The sequence below is a fragment of the Oncorhynchus mykiss genome, chromosome 3, assembly GCF_057628025.1.
Source record: "Oncorhynchus mykiss isolate SJ-2025 chromosome 3, ASM5762802v1, whole genome shotgun sequence".
Classification (NCBI taxonomy): Eukaryota; Metazoa; Chordata; class Actinopteri; order Salmoniformes; family Salmonidae; genus Oncorhynchus; species Oncorhynchus mykiss.
In genome coordinates, this window is record NC_143024.1 from 42854437 (window position 1) to 42873881 (window position 19445).

General features: G+C 46.2%; 1 protein-coding gene across 2 annotated transcripts in view; it reads right to left on the reverse strand.

Moving 5' to 3' along the window:
• Window positions 1–19445, reverse strand: part of LOC110518297 (zinc finger protein 516) — a 53035-nt gene that overhangs the window by 12892 nt on the left and 20698 nt on the right. For both annotated transcript variants that reach the window (XM_036973837.2, XM_036973838.2), the window contains exon 2: window positions 8497–10843. In XM_036973837.2, the coding sequence (XP_036829732.2) occupies window positions 8497–10297 (1801 nt within the window). In that variant the 5' untranslated portion in view covers window positions 10298–10843. The remainder of the gene's footprint in view (window positions 1–8496; window positions 10844–19445) is intronic.

Genomic DNA, 19445 nt, shown 5'->3' on the forward strand with positions numbered 1-19445 from the left:
TCAAGCAAGCTTCTATTCTGGGTTATGCTGGGGTACCGGAGTTGAACTAAGCTCATGGGGCATTTATAAGTTATATCCTTCAAGAATCAAAATGGGCACACATCCTTCAAATATCATTACAAAAATGGATGTAGCAACTCCAGATTGCCCCCTTTAATTAAGAAGGATGTGTCCACACACTCAGTGCCTTCTGATGTACAAGACCTCCCTTGCCCACCGAAACAAATGGACGCACACACACACACACACACACACACTTCGTAATTAGAACATGCCATTGCCATCTGCTTTTCATTTGGCTTCTCTATTGTCCACATACTGCAGTGGCTAACACCCAGCCAGGGTTGAGCTGGAGGCTAATCCCTGTGTGTGTATGTGTGTGTTTTACATTTGACATTTTAGTCATTTAGTCATTTAGCAGACATTTAGCAGACGCTCTTATCCAGAGCTACTTATAGTTAGTGCGTTCATCTCAAGATAGCTAGGTGAGACAACCACATATCTCAGTCATACATAGTTCGCTTCTTTACTGAGGAAAAATGTACCATCACATAAGTCAGTACCAGTAGGTGGTGTGCATGTCAGTGTTGGAGAAGGGGAAAGAACCTGGTTCCCATAGAGCTGTCGGTGCCAAAACCTGCTTTGCTGCCAAGGGGAAACCACGAGGGGGGGGGATAACATCCATCTGACATAAACAAACACTGGCTGGGATATCCGCCGTTAACTGCACTCCTCCCTCGCTCCTTCGCTTGCTCCCTCCCTCCTTCGCTTGCTCTCTCCCTCCCTCCCACTCAGCAGTCAAGGCAATTGAGACTGACACTGTAGCTCCTCTCCTCTCCTCCACATGTACTGCAGGCATACAAGTGATCCTGGAACCCAGAAACCAAATCTTCCTTGCGCTCTCCAGTCTGTTGCAAGAGGCTAACAATTGGGTGGGACTAGGAGACTAGATATCCAGCGCCTACAGTAGCCATACAAACATTCTAAACGTACATTACTCAGCCGTTTAGAAAGCCGATCCACACTTCATAGGTAACGGCCTGAAAATGATCATGTTCTCCTGTACAGTATGTACTGTAGATAGTAAATAGGTTAAAAACAAGGCCTTGAGATACCGTCTCTGTCACCTCACCTCCATGGACCTGATCACCCGAGCAGCACACTCCCGCAGCCATTCAGTCATGTTCCTTGGCACTTCCAAACTATAAACAACACTGTCAACACCGCAAACCTTGAATGAACCCCCGATTTGAGCGACTTAGGGACCGATTCAATCCAATCCGCTTTAAGCAACATCCGCATATCTGATGTTTTGACGGTGTCTGAGTTGGAACAGCGTTAAGAGCTGTCAAATCCACAAGAGGCTCACGGTATACCTAAAGCGGACAAGGCCATTGGTTGCACGGAGTCGCATTAAGAGAAATCTTGCAGCCATGCAGCCTTGTTAACTGGAATGTGAGATGTAATCTACACCCTCATTAGGCTGATATAAATCCTTATTATTTTGTTGAATGATTTTAATTTTGAGCCTCATTATTTCTATACAACTGTCTCGCTGTGAACTTCTATTGCGAGTGGGACTGGTGTGGCTTCGTGACAATGGTCACATTTGACAGCGACAACGCGGTTCCACCTCCGACACCTCCAAAACATCAGCTATGCGGTTATCGCCGGCTAACACTTGATCTGATTGAATCTAGGCCTTTGCTCACCTTCCCACCAGATCACCTGTGTCAGTACACTCAAGTGAAGTCTGGGAGTGTGTATGTGTTTGTGTGTGCACATGCATTTATTTGACGGTTATTTGACCAGGTATGTTTGACTCACGATACATTCTCATTTACAGCAACAACCTGGGGAAGAGTTACTGAGCAGAGGAATGGGATGAATGAGCCAATATTGGAAGCTGGGGAAGATTAGGTGGCCATGATGGTATGAGAGCCAGATTGGGAATTGAGCCAGGACACTGGGGTTGACACCCTTACTCTTATGATAAGTGCCATGGGATCCTTAGTGACCACAGAGAGTCAGAACACCCGTTTAACATCCCATCTGAAAGACAGCACCCAACACAGAGCAATGTCCCCAATCACTGCCCTGGGGCAGTGGGAGACTTTTTGTTTTAGACCAGAGGAAAGAGTGCCTCCTATTGGGCCTCCAATACCACTTCCAGCAGCATCTGGTCTCCCAACCAGGTACAACCCTGCTCAGCTTCAGGGGCAAGTCAGCAGTGGGATGCAGGGTGGTATGCTGCTGGTGCATGCTAGGTGTGTGTGTCCTCTGAGAATATGTGTGTCCATTAGTAGTGTCTCTATAAATAACAAATCCCTGAGAAGTGGGGGAGCAGGAGAGGCATCAGGGTGGCTGGATGGCGTCAGCGGGGATTAGGTAACTAGCCAGTGGAACATAGAGGGTATAGATAGGGCAGAGGACGCCCTACCAGGCCCTGTTACCTGACTGTCTGACAAGGGATCTGAGGTAGCTCCTTTCCACCTTCTCCTCCCTACTTAATCCTCCACCCCCCTCCCCCTCTCTCCTCCCTCTCTGCAGATGACTTTGTCAACCACTTTGAAAAGAAGACTGACGTCATCCGCTTCTCATTCACTCAGCCTATTGAGTCCAGTGGTCCCACAGAACTACCCTATGCCTTGACTGCGTTCTTCCCTCTCTCTCCAGATGAAACCCTGCAACTAGTGAGTGAGGTCCGGCTGCCCAACAACCTGCCCACTTGACCTCATCCCCTCCTCTAGATCATCTCTGGAGGCCTTCTACCATTCCTCACTTCCCTCATCAACTCATGCCTGACCACTGGTTGCGTCCCCTCTGACTTCAAAAGGGCCCAAGTCGCTCCCCTCCTCAAGAAATCAACACTCCTCTGACATCAAAAACTACAGAACAGTATCCCTTCTTTATTTTCTTTCCAAAACACTTGAGTGTGCTGTCTCTAACCAACTCTCTCACCATCTATCTCAGAACGATCGTCTTGACACCAACCAGTCAGACTTTACGACGGTTCACTCAACCGAGACTGCTCTTCTCTGTGTCATGGAGGCTCTCCGCACTGCCAAAGCTGACACTCTCTCCTCTGTTCTCATCCTCCTAGATCTATCCACTGCCTTCAACACTGAACCATCAGATCCTCCTCTCCACGCTCTTAGGGCTGGGTGTCTCAGGCTCTACACACGCTTGGATTGCATCTTACCTGGCAAGCCGCTCCTACCAGGTGACGTGGAGAGGATTTGTATCTGCAAGTACTCTCACTACTGGTGTCCCCCAGGGCTCGGTTCTAGGCCCTCTTCTCTCTATATACCAAGTCACTCGGCTCCATCATATCCTCTCATGGTCTCTCCTATCATTCAACTACTCAACTACTTTTATCCATCCCCCCTTCTGACACCCAGGTGGCGAAACGCATCACTGCGTGCCTGGTAAATATCTTAGCTTGGATGTCAGCCCACCACCTCAAGCTCAACATCGACAAGGTGTGGCTGCTCTTCCTCCCTGGGAAGGCCTTCCCGCTCCAAGACCTCTCCATCACAGTTGACAACTCCACGGTGCCCCCCGCCCCGAGAATATAAAGAACCTTAGCAAGACCCTGGACAACACCCTGTCGTTCTCTGGAAACGTCAAAGCAGTGACTCGCTCCTGCAGGTTCATACTCTACAACATCCGTAGAGTACGACGCTACCTTACACGGGAAGTGGCGCAGGTCCTAATCCAGGCACTTGTCATCTCCTGTCTGGACTATGCTGTTGGCTAGGACCCTGCTTGCGCCTTCAAACCCCTGAAACTTATCCAGAATGCTGCAGCCCGCCTGGTGTTCAAACTTACCAAGTTTTCCCGTGTCACTCCGCTCCTCTGCACACTCCACTGGTTTCCTGTCGAAGCTTGCATCCACTACAAGACCATGGTACTTGCCTACAGAGCAGCAAGAGGAACTGCCCCTCTCTACCTTCAGGCTGTACTCAAACCTTACACCTCCAACCCGAGCACTCCATTCTGCCACCTCAGGTGCCTTTACCCTCCCACTAGGACAGCAGAGTCCCTGCCCATCTTCCCAAAAACATCTGAAACCCTACCTCTTCAAAGAGTATCTTAAATAATCCCACAGCACTCCCCTCTCGCAGCACCCCCCCATAACAAAAAGTTTTGTGAACTTTTTTTCCCCCTTACTATTTTTTTATTTCACCTTTATTTAACCAGGTAGGTAAGTTGAGAACAAGTTCTCATTTACGACCTGGCCAAGATAAAGCAAAGCAGTTCGACACATACAACGACACAGAGTTACACATGGAGTAAAACAAACATACAGTCAATAACACAGTATAAACAAGTCTATATACGATGTGAGCAAATGAGGTGAGATAAGGGAGGTAAAGGCAAAAAAAAGGCCATGGTGGCGAGGTAAATACAATATGGCAAGTAAAACACTGGAATGGTAGATTTGCAGTGGAAGAATGTGCAAAGTAGAAATAAAAATAATGGGGTGCAAATGAGCAAAATAAATTAATAAATACAGTAGGGAAAGAGGTAGTTGTTTTGGCTAAATTATAGGTGGGCTATGTACAGGTGCAGTAATCTGTGAGCTGCTCTGACAGTTGGTGCTTAAAGCTAGTGAGGGAGATAAGTGTTTCCAGTTTCAGAGATTTTTGTAGTTCGTTCCAGTCATTGGCAGCAGAGAACTGGAAGGAGAGGCGGCCAAAGAAAGAATTGGTTTTGGGGGTGACCAGAGAGATATACCTGCTGGAGCGTGTGCTACAGGTGGGTGATGCTATGGTGACCAGCGAGCTGAGATAAGGGGGACTTTACCTAGCAGGGTCTTGTAGATGACATGGAGCCAGTGGGTTTGGCGACGAGTATGAAGCGACGGCCAGACAACGAGAGCGTACAGGTCGCAATGGTGGGTAGTATATGGGGCTTTGGTGACAAAACGGATGGCACTGTGATAGACTGCATCCAATTTGTTGAGTAGGGTATTGGAGGCTATTTTGTAAATGACATCGCTGAAGTCGAGGATTGGTAGGATGGTCAGTTTTACAAGGGTATGTTTGGCAGCATGAGTGAAGGATGCTTTGTTGCGAAATAGGAAGCTAATTCTAGATTTAACTTTGGATTGGAGATGTTTGATGAGGGTCTGGAAGGAGAGTTTACAGTCTAACCAGACACCTACAGTGCCTTGCAAAATTATTCAGCCCCTTTACTTTCAGTGCAGCAAACTCTCTCCAGAAGTTCAGTGAGGATCTCTGAATGATCCAATGTTGACCTAAATGACTAATGATGATAAATACAATCCACCTGTGTGTAATCAAGTCTCCGTATAAATGCACCTGCACTGTGATAGTCTCAGAGGTCCGTTAAAAGCGCAGAGAGCATCATGAAGAACAAGGAACACACCAGGCAGGTCCGAGATACTGTTGTGAAGAAGTTTAAAGCCGGATTTGGATACAAAAATATTTCCCAAGCTTTAAACATCCCAAGGAGCACTGTGTAAGCGATAATATTGAAATGGAAGGAGTATCAGACCACTGCAAATCTACCAAGACCTGGCCGTCCCTCTAAACTTTCAGCTCATACAAGGAGAAGACTGATCAGAGATGCAGCCAAGAGGCCCATGATCACTCTGGATGAACTGCAGAGATCTACAGCTGAGGTGGGAGACTCTGTCCATAGGACAACAATCAGTCGTATATTGCACAAATCTGGCCTTTATGGAAGAGTGGCAAGAAGAAAGCCATTTCTTAAAGATATCCATAAAAAGTGTCGTTTAAAGTTTGCCACAAGCCACCTGGGAGACACACCAAACATGTGGAAGAAGGTGCTCTGGTCAGATGAAACCAAAACTGAAATTTTTGGCAACAATGCAAAATGTTATGTTTGGCGTAAAAGCAACACAGCTCATCACACTGAACACACCATCCCCACTGTCAAACATGGTGGTGGCAGCATCATGGTTTGGGCCTGCTTTTCTTCAGCAGGGACAGGGAAGATGGTTAAAATTGATGGGAAGATGGATGGAACCAAATACAGGACCATTCTGGAAGAAAACCTGATGGAGTCTGCAAAAGACCTGAGACTGGGACGGAGATTTGTCTTCCAACAAGACAATGATCCAAAACATAAAGCAAAATCTACAATGGAATAGTTCAAAAATAAACATATCCAGGTGTTAGAATGGCCAAGTCAAAGTCCAGACCTGAATCCAATCGAGAATCTGTGGAAAGAACTGAAAACTGCTGTTCACAAATGCTCTCCATCCAACCTCACTGAGCTCGAGCTGTTTTGCAAGGAGGAATGGGAAAAAATGTCAGTCTCTCGATGTGCAAAACTGATAGAGACATACCCCAAGCGACTTACAGCTGTAATCGCAGCAAAAGGTGGCGCTACAAAGTATTAACTTAAGGGGGCTGAATAATTTTGCACACCCAATTTTTCAGTTTTTGATTTGTTAAAAAAGTTTGAAATATCCAATAAATGTTGTTCGACTTCATGATTGTGTCCCACTTGTTGTTGATTCTTCACAAAAAAATACAGTTTTATATCTTTATGTTTGAAGCCTGAAATGTGGCAAAAGGTCGCAAGGTTCAAGGGGGCCGAATACTTTCGCAAGGCACTGTAGGTATTTGTAGTAGCTAGCTCGGACTTTGCTGATAGCTATTTTATTGAAGAAAAATGTACTTACTATGTGATATGTGGTTGTCCCACCTAGCAATCTTAAGATGAATGCACTAACTGTAAGTTGCTCTGGATAAGAGCATCTGCTAAATTACTAAAATGTAAAAATGTGGCCATAACTGCCACGGCCTGCTTCCTGTTCATTTGGCATCAAATAGGAAAAAGACTGACTGAAACAGGGAGGGACTACCTGTCCTTGTCCAATAAGAAATGCTCATTTTCATTTTCAGTTGTATAACGTTTAAGAATGTATTTCATTGTGTAACCTAATGAACATGACCCTGAGTTATGTTTAAACAAACTGCAATGAGGGAGGAAAAAAAACATGCTCACTCAGAATCCATTGCTGGGATCTTAAAATCTCCTCAATCTCTCATTAGCCTGGTCCCAGATCTGTTGGTGCTGTCTTGCCAACTCCTATGGTCATTGTGATGACAAACATGTTGAGTTGTCTATACTGCACTAACAGTTCTGGAACCAGGAACCCATGGCTCTGACTGAGTTAATAGTCTTAATGTTCTCATACATAGGATGTTATGTGCAGTAGCCTAAGGGACATGATAAGTAAGATCCATTCTCTGCATACTAACTGACTAAAGTAAATGTTCCTGTCTGAGGATTCAGTACATGAATGACAAAACAGGAAGTTCACAACAGACATGAAAAGGTGTTTTCTTTTTTTCTTGTGTGTGGACAGTACGGAGAACAAAAAAACTTTCTCTTTTCTTTCTTTAGTCTAGTGAAGTTGCGTGTTCTCGTGCTATTTCTCTATTTCTCTCTGCTCCATTTTCAAACACTCTCACGTTGAAAGACGAGGGGGGAGAAAAAGGACAGATTTCTTTTACTGTAAAAAAAGAAAAGAAAAAGGAGAGCAAAAACATATTCACACAGATAAAGGGGGGGGGGGGGGGGGTTTCCTGAGACAGGAAAAGCTGAAATAGCACACTGCTCGAGCACGAAGAAAAGCTACTTCTATTTCTGACATTCTAAACCGCCAGGGAAGAGAGTGAAAGAGTAAGCTCTGATTCTTAACTGTGTTGTATGAAAACATGATAAGCAGAGACATATTTTCAACAAGTTAGTGCCAACCCTGACACCCACTCAAATACCTGTCTGTACCCTACTGAAGAACATACATACCAAGCCATCTTGAATCTTAAATCAACCAAGATCTATATGTTTATCATTTTTTGTTCCCAGTGTTTATTGCTCAAAGGGGTGAAGAAATGATAGGCATTCCAAAAATTCCATCTCCATTGTAAAGCCACTTTCAAAGCATAAGCTTTCATCAAACCACCCACTGACTTTTCATCTTGGTCTGCTTTTGTCAACCGTCTTGTTGTTTTCAACAGTGGCTTGAACACAAATGAGAATATGACCTGACATGATACAGTCTATCATCTTGTTTTATGTAAAGCACACTCAAAAACAGATCCTGAGCAGTTCCGACTATCGCCACAGGGTGGCTCATGTCCCCACTCCATGTGGGGCTGAGTTGACGAGATGGAATCGCAATGATAGGGATCTCACCAACAGATGTTTGCTAATGGGAGACTGTCAGGAACAGGGGCCTTGAAAGAGCTTGAAAAGGAATGAGCTCCTACAGCATGCTTAACATAGTCCTTACATTGAAGCTTATCTCTTGGATCTGTTGAGAACAGAGCTAAATATCTTGCTGTTGTCAGAGAAAGGGTTTGTTCACATTCTATTTCCTCTCAAATATTGCCCAATTCCCCCCTCACTAATCCAACTACGGTCACACGACAGAGGGCTTAAATTAGGGTCAGTAACTACTTAAATAACAGTCGAGGTATGTTCACTAACCTGTCAGTGGGACTGCGTTGGCGGTGCCCATCTCAGGGGCGTCCTCTCCCAGGGTGGAGGCTGGTGGTGAGTTCCCGTACCCTGGGGTGCTGGGCCTGCTAGGGGAGCCTGATTCGGGATCACTGGTGGATCCCCAGCGGTCCCCTCCTTGCCCTGCCCTGTTGTCCCCTCCGGACCCGGAACCCCTGCCCCCGTCTCGCCTCTGGTGGACCCGCTGGTGCACAATCATCTGGTGGCGGCTGCGGAACACCTTTCCGCACTCGAAGCACTCGGTGGACTTGGACTGGCTCTGCTGGGAAGAGGAGGAACGTCGGCCCTGGCGGGAGGAGGGACGGTACTCCGAGTCACTCAGGCTCTCGGGAGTGTGCTCCCCAGGGGAGGTGTGGTGGCTACTACCCCCTCCCCCGCTGGCGCTGCTGCGTCTCCCTGAACGTCGCTCCCTCTGCTGGCCCTCCAGGATGTAGTGGCTGCTCTCCTTCTCATACACCACAGTCCCTCCAGCCAGGACCTCATCCCCTTCTCCACCTGCCTTTATACTGTATGCCTCCACAGGCTCAAGAACCCTGCCCCGCGTAGCCAGCTGCCAGGCCTGGTAGCTACAAACTGGGTCCAGCTCGGGGATCCTCTGGCCTAAGCGCCTCTTCTCTTCCTGGGGTTTTACTTCGACAGCTGGCCGGAGGTTGAGGTAGTCCAGGAGGCGCCTTTTGGCACCGAGAGAGTCCCCGTTATCAATAGGTCTTCTCTGGCCCTGTGTCAGCTGCTTAGCCTGGCTGTGGATCTTCTCGTGGGCCTTCAGACTCTCTCGGTCATGGAACAGGTTTCCACACTTGGAGCAAACCTGGTAAAGGCTTGTGGAGGTCACATTGGTCTCTGGGTCTTGGGCCACGTCGTTGATGGTGGCCGCGGCCTCTTGGGAGTCTGCCCTGGGTTTCCCCCGGCCGGAGGCCTTGGAGCCATTGTGGGTCTTCATGTGGCTCTTGAGGAACCAGGCTTCCCTGAAGCGGCGGCCGCACACCCGACAACAATGCTCAAGGAGGCCTGCGTGTTTCTTCATGTGGGACTTAAGGAACCAGGCCTGTGTGAACACCTGGCCACACGTCTCACAGGGGAAGGCACCATCAGTGACCTGAGTCCCTGCTTCTCCCTCCGTTGCCACTGCATCCTGACTCACTGGGTTAGTCTCGTCCTCCATGTCGGCTGTGATGTGGACCTTCTCGATGTGACTGAGGAGTTGGTCCTCGCGCTGGGTCTGGTACCCGCACAGACGGCAGCAATATGGCCGCTGCTCAGAGCTCGACTTCTCCCTTTTGACGCTCCTCACCGCCGTCTTCCCTATGCCCTCTTCTGTGTTAGCGTCTCCGTTGACGACCCTGTTACAGGCCGAGCTGCTCTTCGTCGGACTGGTTCCACCGTCCAGGCCCTCAGACACACCCACTTCAACTGACCCGTCCTCTTCCTCCTCTGGCCCCTCCTCCTCCTCGGGGTGGTGGCTAGTGAGCGTGCGTAGCTTGTGGCTGCGGATGTGGACCTTGAGGTTGCCCTTCTGGGAGGCGCGGTGGTCGCAGTAGGGGCACTTGTAGGGACGTGCGCCTGTGTGGCGCCGCATGTGCTGCGACAGAGAGCTCTGGAAGGGGAAGCTGCGGCCACACACGTTGCAGTCGTAGGCTGAGGCCTTGTCTTCTTCCCCCTCTTCTCCATCTCCTCCGTGGCTGGCTTTGCCTCCCTCCTCCCCCACCTCCAGCCCTCCCGCCTGAGTCTCCATGGCCTCCACTCCTCCTCCTCCGCTCTCTCTGGGGTTCATGGTGCTAAGCCTCCCACTCCCTGCCTGCGCTAGCTCGCTAACAGTGGATCTGCACTGCTATCTGCAGTAGCTCATCTAGCTCTAGCGTTCTCCGTCTGTATCAGCCAATCCCAATTCTATCTGTCCGTGCTCATCCACTGCCAACTGTAAGGGTGCATCCAGTGTTATTTAGCCCGTGTTCAACAGTCTTTTGCCATCTATCTTCAGTATGCCATCTATCTGTCTTCATCCATGCCCTGACAGTCAGTGAATCCAACACTGTCAATGTCTCTGTACCTGCTATACGGCCCTTTGTAAAATAGCTTACACAGCACTATCGGGAATCGTACATCTCTGGGTACCGTACACTGTGTCAGAAGGAATCAGTCATGGTATATGGCAACACATTAACAAGCTCTATCTCTGGCTGACACTGTTACTCCATGTCTCCTCTCCTGTTCAGTTCACTGGCTGGCCTTTCTTTGGCTTTATTTTTCAGCATATCAGCAGCTTCCAGGTTGCATCACTCTCTGTGAGCTCTCTGCACAGCCTGTGCAGGTCCTCACCCTGAGAGAGAGAGAGAGAGAGAGATCAAATAAAATTGAGTACTCACTAATTCTGATAAATGTTTCTAAATGTCTTTTATATCTTATTGAATTGTCAATAATCAACATCGTTATTTTGGCAATACAGAAAAGGAGAGAGAGAGAGAGAGAGAGAGCGAGAGAGACAGAAAAAGAGACAGCGTTAGCATAGCCAAAGCATGCCACTTCACCCACAGTGATCCGTTACACATTTGCATATTCATAACTCCAGGTATGTGTCAGAGCATGCCGCACGTGCGTACGTTTCTATGTAAGTAGCGTGTGTTTGGGGTGATATCATATGTAGGTCTGTTGAAGTGTCAGACAGAGAGGGCCACACTGTGTGTGATTGTGCATGGCGCTGCCACTGACGCCACTCCAGCTGAGTCGACAATTTGCACACAATCGCACCGCAGTGCAACGTTCATTCACATCAGCAGGATCAGCGCCAGCAGCCTGAGCCTAGCCACCATATTCCCCACGCCCGCTTCAACTGACACTATCACATGGCAGGGATCTTAAGCACACAACAGGAAGTGGCTCTTTCTACTCTTCCAGAGGGGGGGGGAAGAGAGAGAGAGAGAGAGAGAGAGAGAGAGAGAGAGAGAGAGAGAGAGAGAGAGAGAGAGAGAGAGAGAGAGAGAGAGAGAGAGAGAGAGAGAGAGAGAGAGAGAGAGAGAGAGAGAGAGAGAGAGAGAGAGAGAGAGAGAGAGAGAGAGAGAGAGAGAGAGAGAGAGAATTTATGAGTTGCTTTACACTCTCTCTCATGTCTCAATCTCACTGTTGCAAGTTCCACAATTCTGAATGTGGACTCAACAAAAGCCCAATTGAAGTGCAGGACACATACCAACAAAGGCACCAATTAATGTAAACTTTTTTACCTCGAAAAGCCCCTTACTGTATTCAGATTCATTTCAATTTGAAAAGATACCAGAAGAGACTAAAAGGAATAATACATATATAGAAAGGGAGAATGACAGAGGAGTGAGTTGGAGTTATGAGGAAGGATGATTGACAGCATGATTACAGGTTATTACATCATCCACAGCTCATAGCTCACCGGGCTATAAGTGTATAATCGAGGATGAGGTGGGAAATGACGGGCTATCAAAACACACACACACACACACACACACACAAACTGCCATCACAGTGAGTAAATGGTGTTGCTTTAACACGGGGAGAGTACAACACCATGTGTCAGTTTAACTGTGCCTGTGCAAGTTATCACAAAGCAGTTCTCATCTGCTGCACATGGACATCATACGGATTGAGCAATATGTCAACAGCAAGTCAGGCATGAATGCGATACGTATTGAGGAAAGCCCATTGTACTTGTATCAGAGAGAGAGTATCTCAGACGCAAGATTTCACTGGTCCACATGTTACAAACATAAGCCGCTTAAAGTTAAAACCGGTTGAAGACTTTGGTTTCACCGCTATTCCCCCCCCCCCCCCCCAAAAAAAAAACGACGCGCTAGTGGTGGTGTTCTCGAAGGTGCTGAAGACAGTATGTTTCATTGAGGACTACTGAAAGATTCAAGGTCTGAATGCCAGCCACAGCCTAAAATACTAAACACTCACTGTTAAATAAGTGAGACAGTACAGGTGCTTCAAAGCACTCTACCCTTCCCCTTAAGAGACTGCTGTCCTATGTACACAGCCATTGAACACTGGACACTTAAATAATGTTTATATACTGTTTTTACTAACTTTATAAGGATATACTGTATTGTAGTCATGGCTTATTCTATATACCTAGAGCTGTACACAACTTTTCTATTCATATTCTGTCCACACTGTCTATACACACCATTTATATACTCTGAGTGTACAAAACATTAGGAACACCTATTATTGAGTTGCACCCTTTTGCCCTCAGAGCACCCTAAATCTGTTGAGGCGTGGATTCTACAAGGTGTTGAAAGCCTTCCACAGGGATGCTGGCCCATGTTGACTCCAATGCTTCCCACAGTTGTGTCAAGTTGATTGGATGTCCTTTGGATGGTGGACCATTCTTGATACACACGGGAAACTGTTCCGAGTGTTGCACTTCTTGATACAAACCGGTGTTTCTAGCGCCGGCTTCCATACCCCGTTCAAAGGCACTTCAATATTTTGCCTCGCCTATTCACACTGAATGGCACAAACCAAGAAAGCACGTCAGAATTGTCTCAGGGCTTTAAATGCTTCCCTTAACTTATCTCCGCCTCTTCATCTACACTGATTGAAGTGGATTTAAAAAAGGTGACATGAATAATGGATCATCGCTTTCACCTGAATTCACCTTGTCACTCTATGTCATGGAAAGAGCAGGTTTACCTAATGTTTTGTGCGCCCAGTGTTCTGACATTTCTTCATTTCTTGTTATCCTTTTTTTTACTTTTTTGGATTATGTGTGGACTGTTATTGTATTGCCAGATATTAGTGCAACGTAAGAATTTCACTGCACCTGCGACAACATCTACAAATCTGTGTTCGCAACCAATAGACTTGACTTTAATCAAATCAAATCAAAGTGTAAGACAGGATGATTTTACTGGCAAAGCATTGAGCCTCAAAGAAAATATATTAGCAATCACAAAAAAAAAACTAAGAGACTATAAACTTGACTAAATCACACTAAAACAAGCCTTAAGCAAATTACATAAGGGCATTTCCATTGGTTTGTGAAGTATTAAGTGATTCAAACTCATAATTCCTTTACCAAATTTGTAACGAAATTACCCAAAAATCAGTAACGGAATTACTGCAACTGATTTGGCTACAACGAGAAATCAGAGTAGTCACAAACTAGCTCGCTGTCCTCCCTTCCACTGGCACACTGTTATGTTCAGTTGATAACAACCCCTCCCTCTCTCTCAGCCTCTCTCTCCAGTTAATGTCACCTCTCCCAGCACTTACTGACACCTACCCATAAGGCACCTCTCTTTCCATTTAATGTAACCAACATTTTCACCCACTAAGCACTGGACGTGCATGGACATTGAAAAGTAGTTGAAATGTGGTCAGTCCCCACTGGAGTTGATGTTAACGTCCACAGACAGACGGGACTGGACCAAATCCGAACCTATTATAGACGTATGATTGACAAGTTTGGATAGTACAGTAGAGTATTCTTTTTTTATGCGAGAACTACACTCTACTGTATTGTCCGGAACTCTACTGTGCTCTACTGCACTTTACTGAACTCAACCCTGCATTACTCTACCCTACTCTAATCTATTCTACTCTACTGCCCTGCTGTGCTGTTTTGAACTGCACTGCACTCTACTGTGCTCTGCTGTGCTGTTTTGAACTGCACTGCACTCTACTGTGCTCTGCTGTGCTGCGCTGTGATGTCCAAACTTGTGAAACCTGAGGAGAATGAGATTCAGATACATAACTATGCATTTCTGTGCAGTACAGGTCATGTAATTCCGTTACCGTAATTCCGTTACCGGGTGTATATCCACTTCAGTTACTGTAGTTCAATAACTGAGAGTTGTTTTTTTTTTTTTCAAATTCAAGGTACCATGTCATAGCTGACACCCCACTCTCTCTGCAGACATCTTTGAATTTTAATTCGGGGCAGATATTTAACAGAGCTTTTGGAAAACATGGTCGTATAAAAACCTGAGGGAGATTTTACCCCAACTCTGTTACCCCAAGTTTGCATCTGCACAGTTCTTCCAATAAATGAGTTTTTGTTGAATTGTCTGTAGCAATTGTTAAAAGTATTCCTTGTGCATAGAGTTGTACTTTGAAATCAATGGTTTTTGTTTGGCATCCGTTTTAATGTCAAAGCGTCAATACCTTGGAATTGCCCATAAGGAATTCACATTGCTGGAAAGGACTGACAAGTAAACACCTAGATCTGAACAGATCTTCATTCTCCCCCTTTTTCTTCCGTAATATCCCTCCTGTCTGTCTCTTTCCCCATTTAGTCTGAGAGTGGTTACTATTTCTCCAGCCCCATTCCTCAGCTGTTTACCAAATCAGTGGCGGGGTGTTCACTTTGTTATTGTTCGAACTGCAGATTGCCCCTTTAATACTTCCTGGTTTATTTCTTCCTGTTTAAGTGTTAAAAAAAAGAGGATAATGATCTTATTTGTTATTAAATGGGGTTTGCTGATTGGGTAAGTTTTCAGCGAGCATTAAGCCTGTCATCCACCAGACGGTCACATGTCCAAATTAAACTGTAATGAGATTAGCCTAGCTGAAGGAGAAACAATGTGCTTCCCTCTCAACACAAAGTAAGAAAAAAAATGACAAATTGGCTAATAGTGTGTATGTGTGTCTCTGTGGACGTGTTTAACTATTCTTGTGGGGACTTTTTTAGTAAACAAACAAAAATTTGACCAACTGAGGACATTGTGTTCATCCCCACAAGTTCAAATGCTATTTCTAGGGGGTTTAGGGTTAAGGTAAGAATTAGTGTTAGGGTTAGAATTAGGTTAAGGGTTAGAAGCTAGGGTTAGGTTTTTGGGTTAAGGTTAGGGTAAGAGGACAGGTTAGGGTTAGGTTTATGGGTTAGGGAAAATAGGATTTTGAATGGGACTAAATTGTGTGTCTCCACAAGGTTAGCTGTATAACATGTTGTGTGTGTGTGTGCGTGCGTGCGTGTGTGTCCAGAGGAACAATGTTACCATTCATTATTAGGACTTCTGTGATGACTGTTACAGTAATGCAAAAACTACACCCACCACGGGTTTCTTGTCAAAGACTCGATTTCAACATGTCCACCCCCATTGCCCCCACCCCGCTGACCCAAAAAGCTCCTCATAGCCTATGATAAGCCCAACCTTGAATTGAATGCCTTGGCTGTCATGTAGCCCACTCCATCTTGCTAGTGTTGATCCCAACCCTGATACAGATGCATGGTTTGAGAAGGGCTAAGTTTATTATACCGTAGCTCTATAATAGCTCTATAAATGTGTCAGATATACCGATGCACTTTTAACATGTCGTACCATGAGTTTAAAACCCACATAAACCTTCTCAGCTGAGATAAAAGGGGCTGTTAGTGGGGAGGAAGACAAAAACACATTTCCCCCCGCAAAAATGTTGAACTCAGGCAGCTGAAGGTCTAGCTGCTGTGCGAAACGAGGAAATCCGCTCCTATTTTTTTTCCCCCATCGATCCGGAGCCCTTTAAAGAAAGGAGGCCTATTTCCATCTCAGATCTCAGGGAGGATCTTGGGACATCTGGAGCTGGTCTTGCAGCACATTCTTCTGTGTGTCAGGCAGGGAGAGAGGCGAGGAAGGTGAGGGTGAGAGGGTGAGGAGAGCGGAGGGCTGTAGCTGCACTCTCGTCGTTGTGATGGACGACACCGTCAGCCAGAGGGAGGGCTCTCAATCACAACAAACACCGTGAAGAGAGACGGAGATGTGCAACACACACATCTCCAAACACAGAGGAAGGAGGTGGAGTGATATGGCCGTTAAAAAACACACTCCTTCCAAACCACTATACGCTTTATTAAAACAAATGGCTCAGGGCCATTTCAGTGTGGGGCATCGTCAGCCCTGCTGTCTGTTGTAGCCTCATTGGGACACAGAGCACAGCATTTAAGAAGAACATATACGGATAGAAAATGAAAAGTGGTCTGCTTTATTCACACACACACGCGCGTGAACAAATGCACAAAACACGCACAGACACACGCACGCACACATGCCTGCACACGCACAAAAAAAAATGTAATTGCCAAACAGAGGGGTGCTTTTACAAAAGTTATCCACACAGATTTCTATGAGGTCCCATGCACACTGTGAGATTTTAACACTGCTCCATACAGAGAGAGAGAGTAAGCTTTGAAAGCGACTGGTACATACTGAGAGCTTCACAGTCAGTCACATGTGTGCTTTGGGCATTAAACACAGAGAACTCTTTAAAATCACACACACACACACACGTTATAGAGACAGGGGCTCATAAAGTGGACACATTCAGTGCTCAGGGCGGGACAGCAGTGGTGTTGACAGAGCCCCCGTCCCCACGCCTCTCCCTCCATCAACCCCCAAGCCAGCAGATTCTCAGACCAATCAATAATCCATTATGAACAAACTGTGCTTCGCCTCCCCATTCCCGGCATGCAGACAAAGAGCCCTGCTGTAAGCCGTGTGATGGAGAGAACCAGAGAACGAGAAGAAGAGCGGGATAAATAACGACAAGAAGACAGGGAAAGCACAGGCTATTACTTCTGCATGCAACTTTTTAGACAGTGGAGTTATGGTATCTGATGACTTTTGTATGTATGTATGCAGTGCATGTTAATGTACATGTATGAATGACCAATTGGTGTCGCCTGTAGCATACAAACACAAATCGAATCAATTTGATTCTCTGTAGCTTACTTTGTTGTTTAACTTTTCTTGTCATGCTCCCTGTTTATATAGCTGAATGTACTAGCTTGAATGACAATAATGAGGCTTTGCGTTCTAGTGTAGTCCCAGTCCTGCTGTGTGTGTGTGTGTGTGTGTGTGTGTGTGTGTGTGTGTGACTGTATGCATGCATTTGTGAGCACTGCATGCATTTGTGAGCCCTGCACTGTGTGTGGGTGGGACAGGCCCATTTAGTGTTTGGGTGGAGGGCAGCAGAGAAGTCCCACAGCCCAGCACCCTGTGGACTGGCTGGGCCTAGGCCTGGGACTGTCAAAGCAGGTCACACTCACAGACCGGGAGACCAGCGGGGGGCTCACGGCGTCCATTGTCCCCCCCCCCCCCCCCCATTCTCCGTCCCCTATACCCACCCCAACCATACCCCCCACCCAACCCCAGCCACAGTCCCAACAGCAGAGACAAAACAATGGAGGGATCTCCCCCCCCCCCCCCCCCCCCTCTCGATGGTTGTCTCCAGACATTGGAGAGTGAGGTGGGATGAGGGTGGTGGATGGAAGAGGAGAGGGGGGGGGGGTCTCTCTATTTATGTGAGAAGGGTCTTACAAATGAAAAGCACCCACTGCTTGGGTGTGTGTACGAGGGCTGTAGGAGGCTACGGGGACCAGAGCAGGTGTTTGGGTCAACAATGTCATGTTAGATTTCGGAGTGGGCCATGCTGCTGGGGTGACTGCATGGTCAACGAAAGGAGAGAGGGGTTTTCAACAACAAAAAAACAGTTGTTCTGCAGTACCCGGCCTCCCACCACTAGAATCTGAAGTCAAATGTCTACTGTTTGCTGATGATCTGGTGCTTCTGTCCCAAACCAAGGAGGGCCTACAGCAGCACCTAGATCTTCTGCACAGATTCTATCAGACCTGGGCCCTGACAGTAAATCTCAGTAAGACAAAAATAATGGTGTTCCAAAAAAGGTCCAGTTCCCAGGACCACAAATACAAATTCCATCTAGACACTGTTGCCCTAGAGCGCACAAAAAAAACTATACATACCTCGGCCTAAACATCAGCGCCACAGGTAACTTCCACAAAGCTGTGAACAATCTGACAGTCAAGGCAAGAAGGGCCTTCTATGCCATTAAAAGAAACATACAATTTGGCAATTAGGATTTGGCTAAAAACACTTGAATCAGTTATAGAACCCATCGCCCTTTACGGTTATGAGGTCTGGGGTTCGTTCACCAACCAAGAATTCACAAAATGGGACAAACACCAAATTGAGACTCTGCATGCAGAATTCTGCAAATATATCCTCTGTGTACAATGTAAAACACCAAATAATGCATGGGTGATGCCCGCTAATTATCAAAATCCAGAAAAGAGCCGTTAAATTCTACAACCACCTAAAAGGAAGCGATTCCCAAACCTTCCATAACAAAGCCATCACCTACAGAGAAATAAACCCGCAAGCTGGTCCTGGGGCTCTGTTCACAATCACAAACAGACCCCACAGAGCCCCAGGACAGCAGCACAATTAGACAAAACAAAATCATGAGAAAACAAAAAGAGAATTACTTGACACATTGGAAAGAATTTACAAAAAAACAGAGCATACTAGAATGCTTTGGCTCTAAACAGAGTGTACAGTGGCAGAATACCTGACTACTGTGACTCACCAAAAATTAAGGACATCTTTGACTAAGTACAGACTCAGTGAGCATAGCCTTGCTATTGAGAAAGGCCACCAAAGGCAGACCTGACTCTCAAGAGAAGACAGGCTATGTGCACACTGCCCACACAATTAGGTGGAAACTGAGCTGCACTTCCTAACCTTCTGCCAAATGTATGACCATATTAGAGGCACATATTTCCCTCAGATTACAGATCCACAAAGAAATCGAAAGACAAATCCAATTTTAATAAACTCCCATATCTACTGGGTGAAATACCACAGTGTGCCATCACAGCAGCAAGATTTGTGACCTGTTGCCACAAGAAAAGGGCAACCAGTGAAGAACAAACACCGTTGTAAATACAACCTATATTTATGTTGATTTATTATTTTCCCTTTTGTACAGCATTTGCACATCATTACAACACTGTATATCGACATAAAATGACACTTGAAAAGTTTCCCGTTATTGTTTATTTCCCTTTTGTTTATGATCTATTTCACTTGTTTTGGCAATGTAAACATATGTTTCCCATGCCAATAAAGCCCCTTAAATTGAATTGTTCTGGACACTTTGGAATCTGTTTGAGTTGTTCT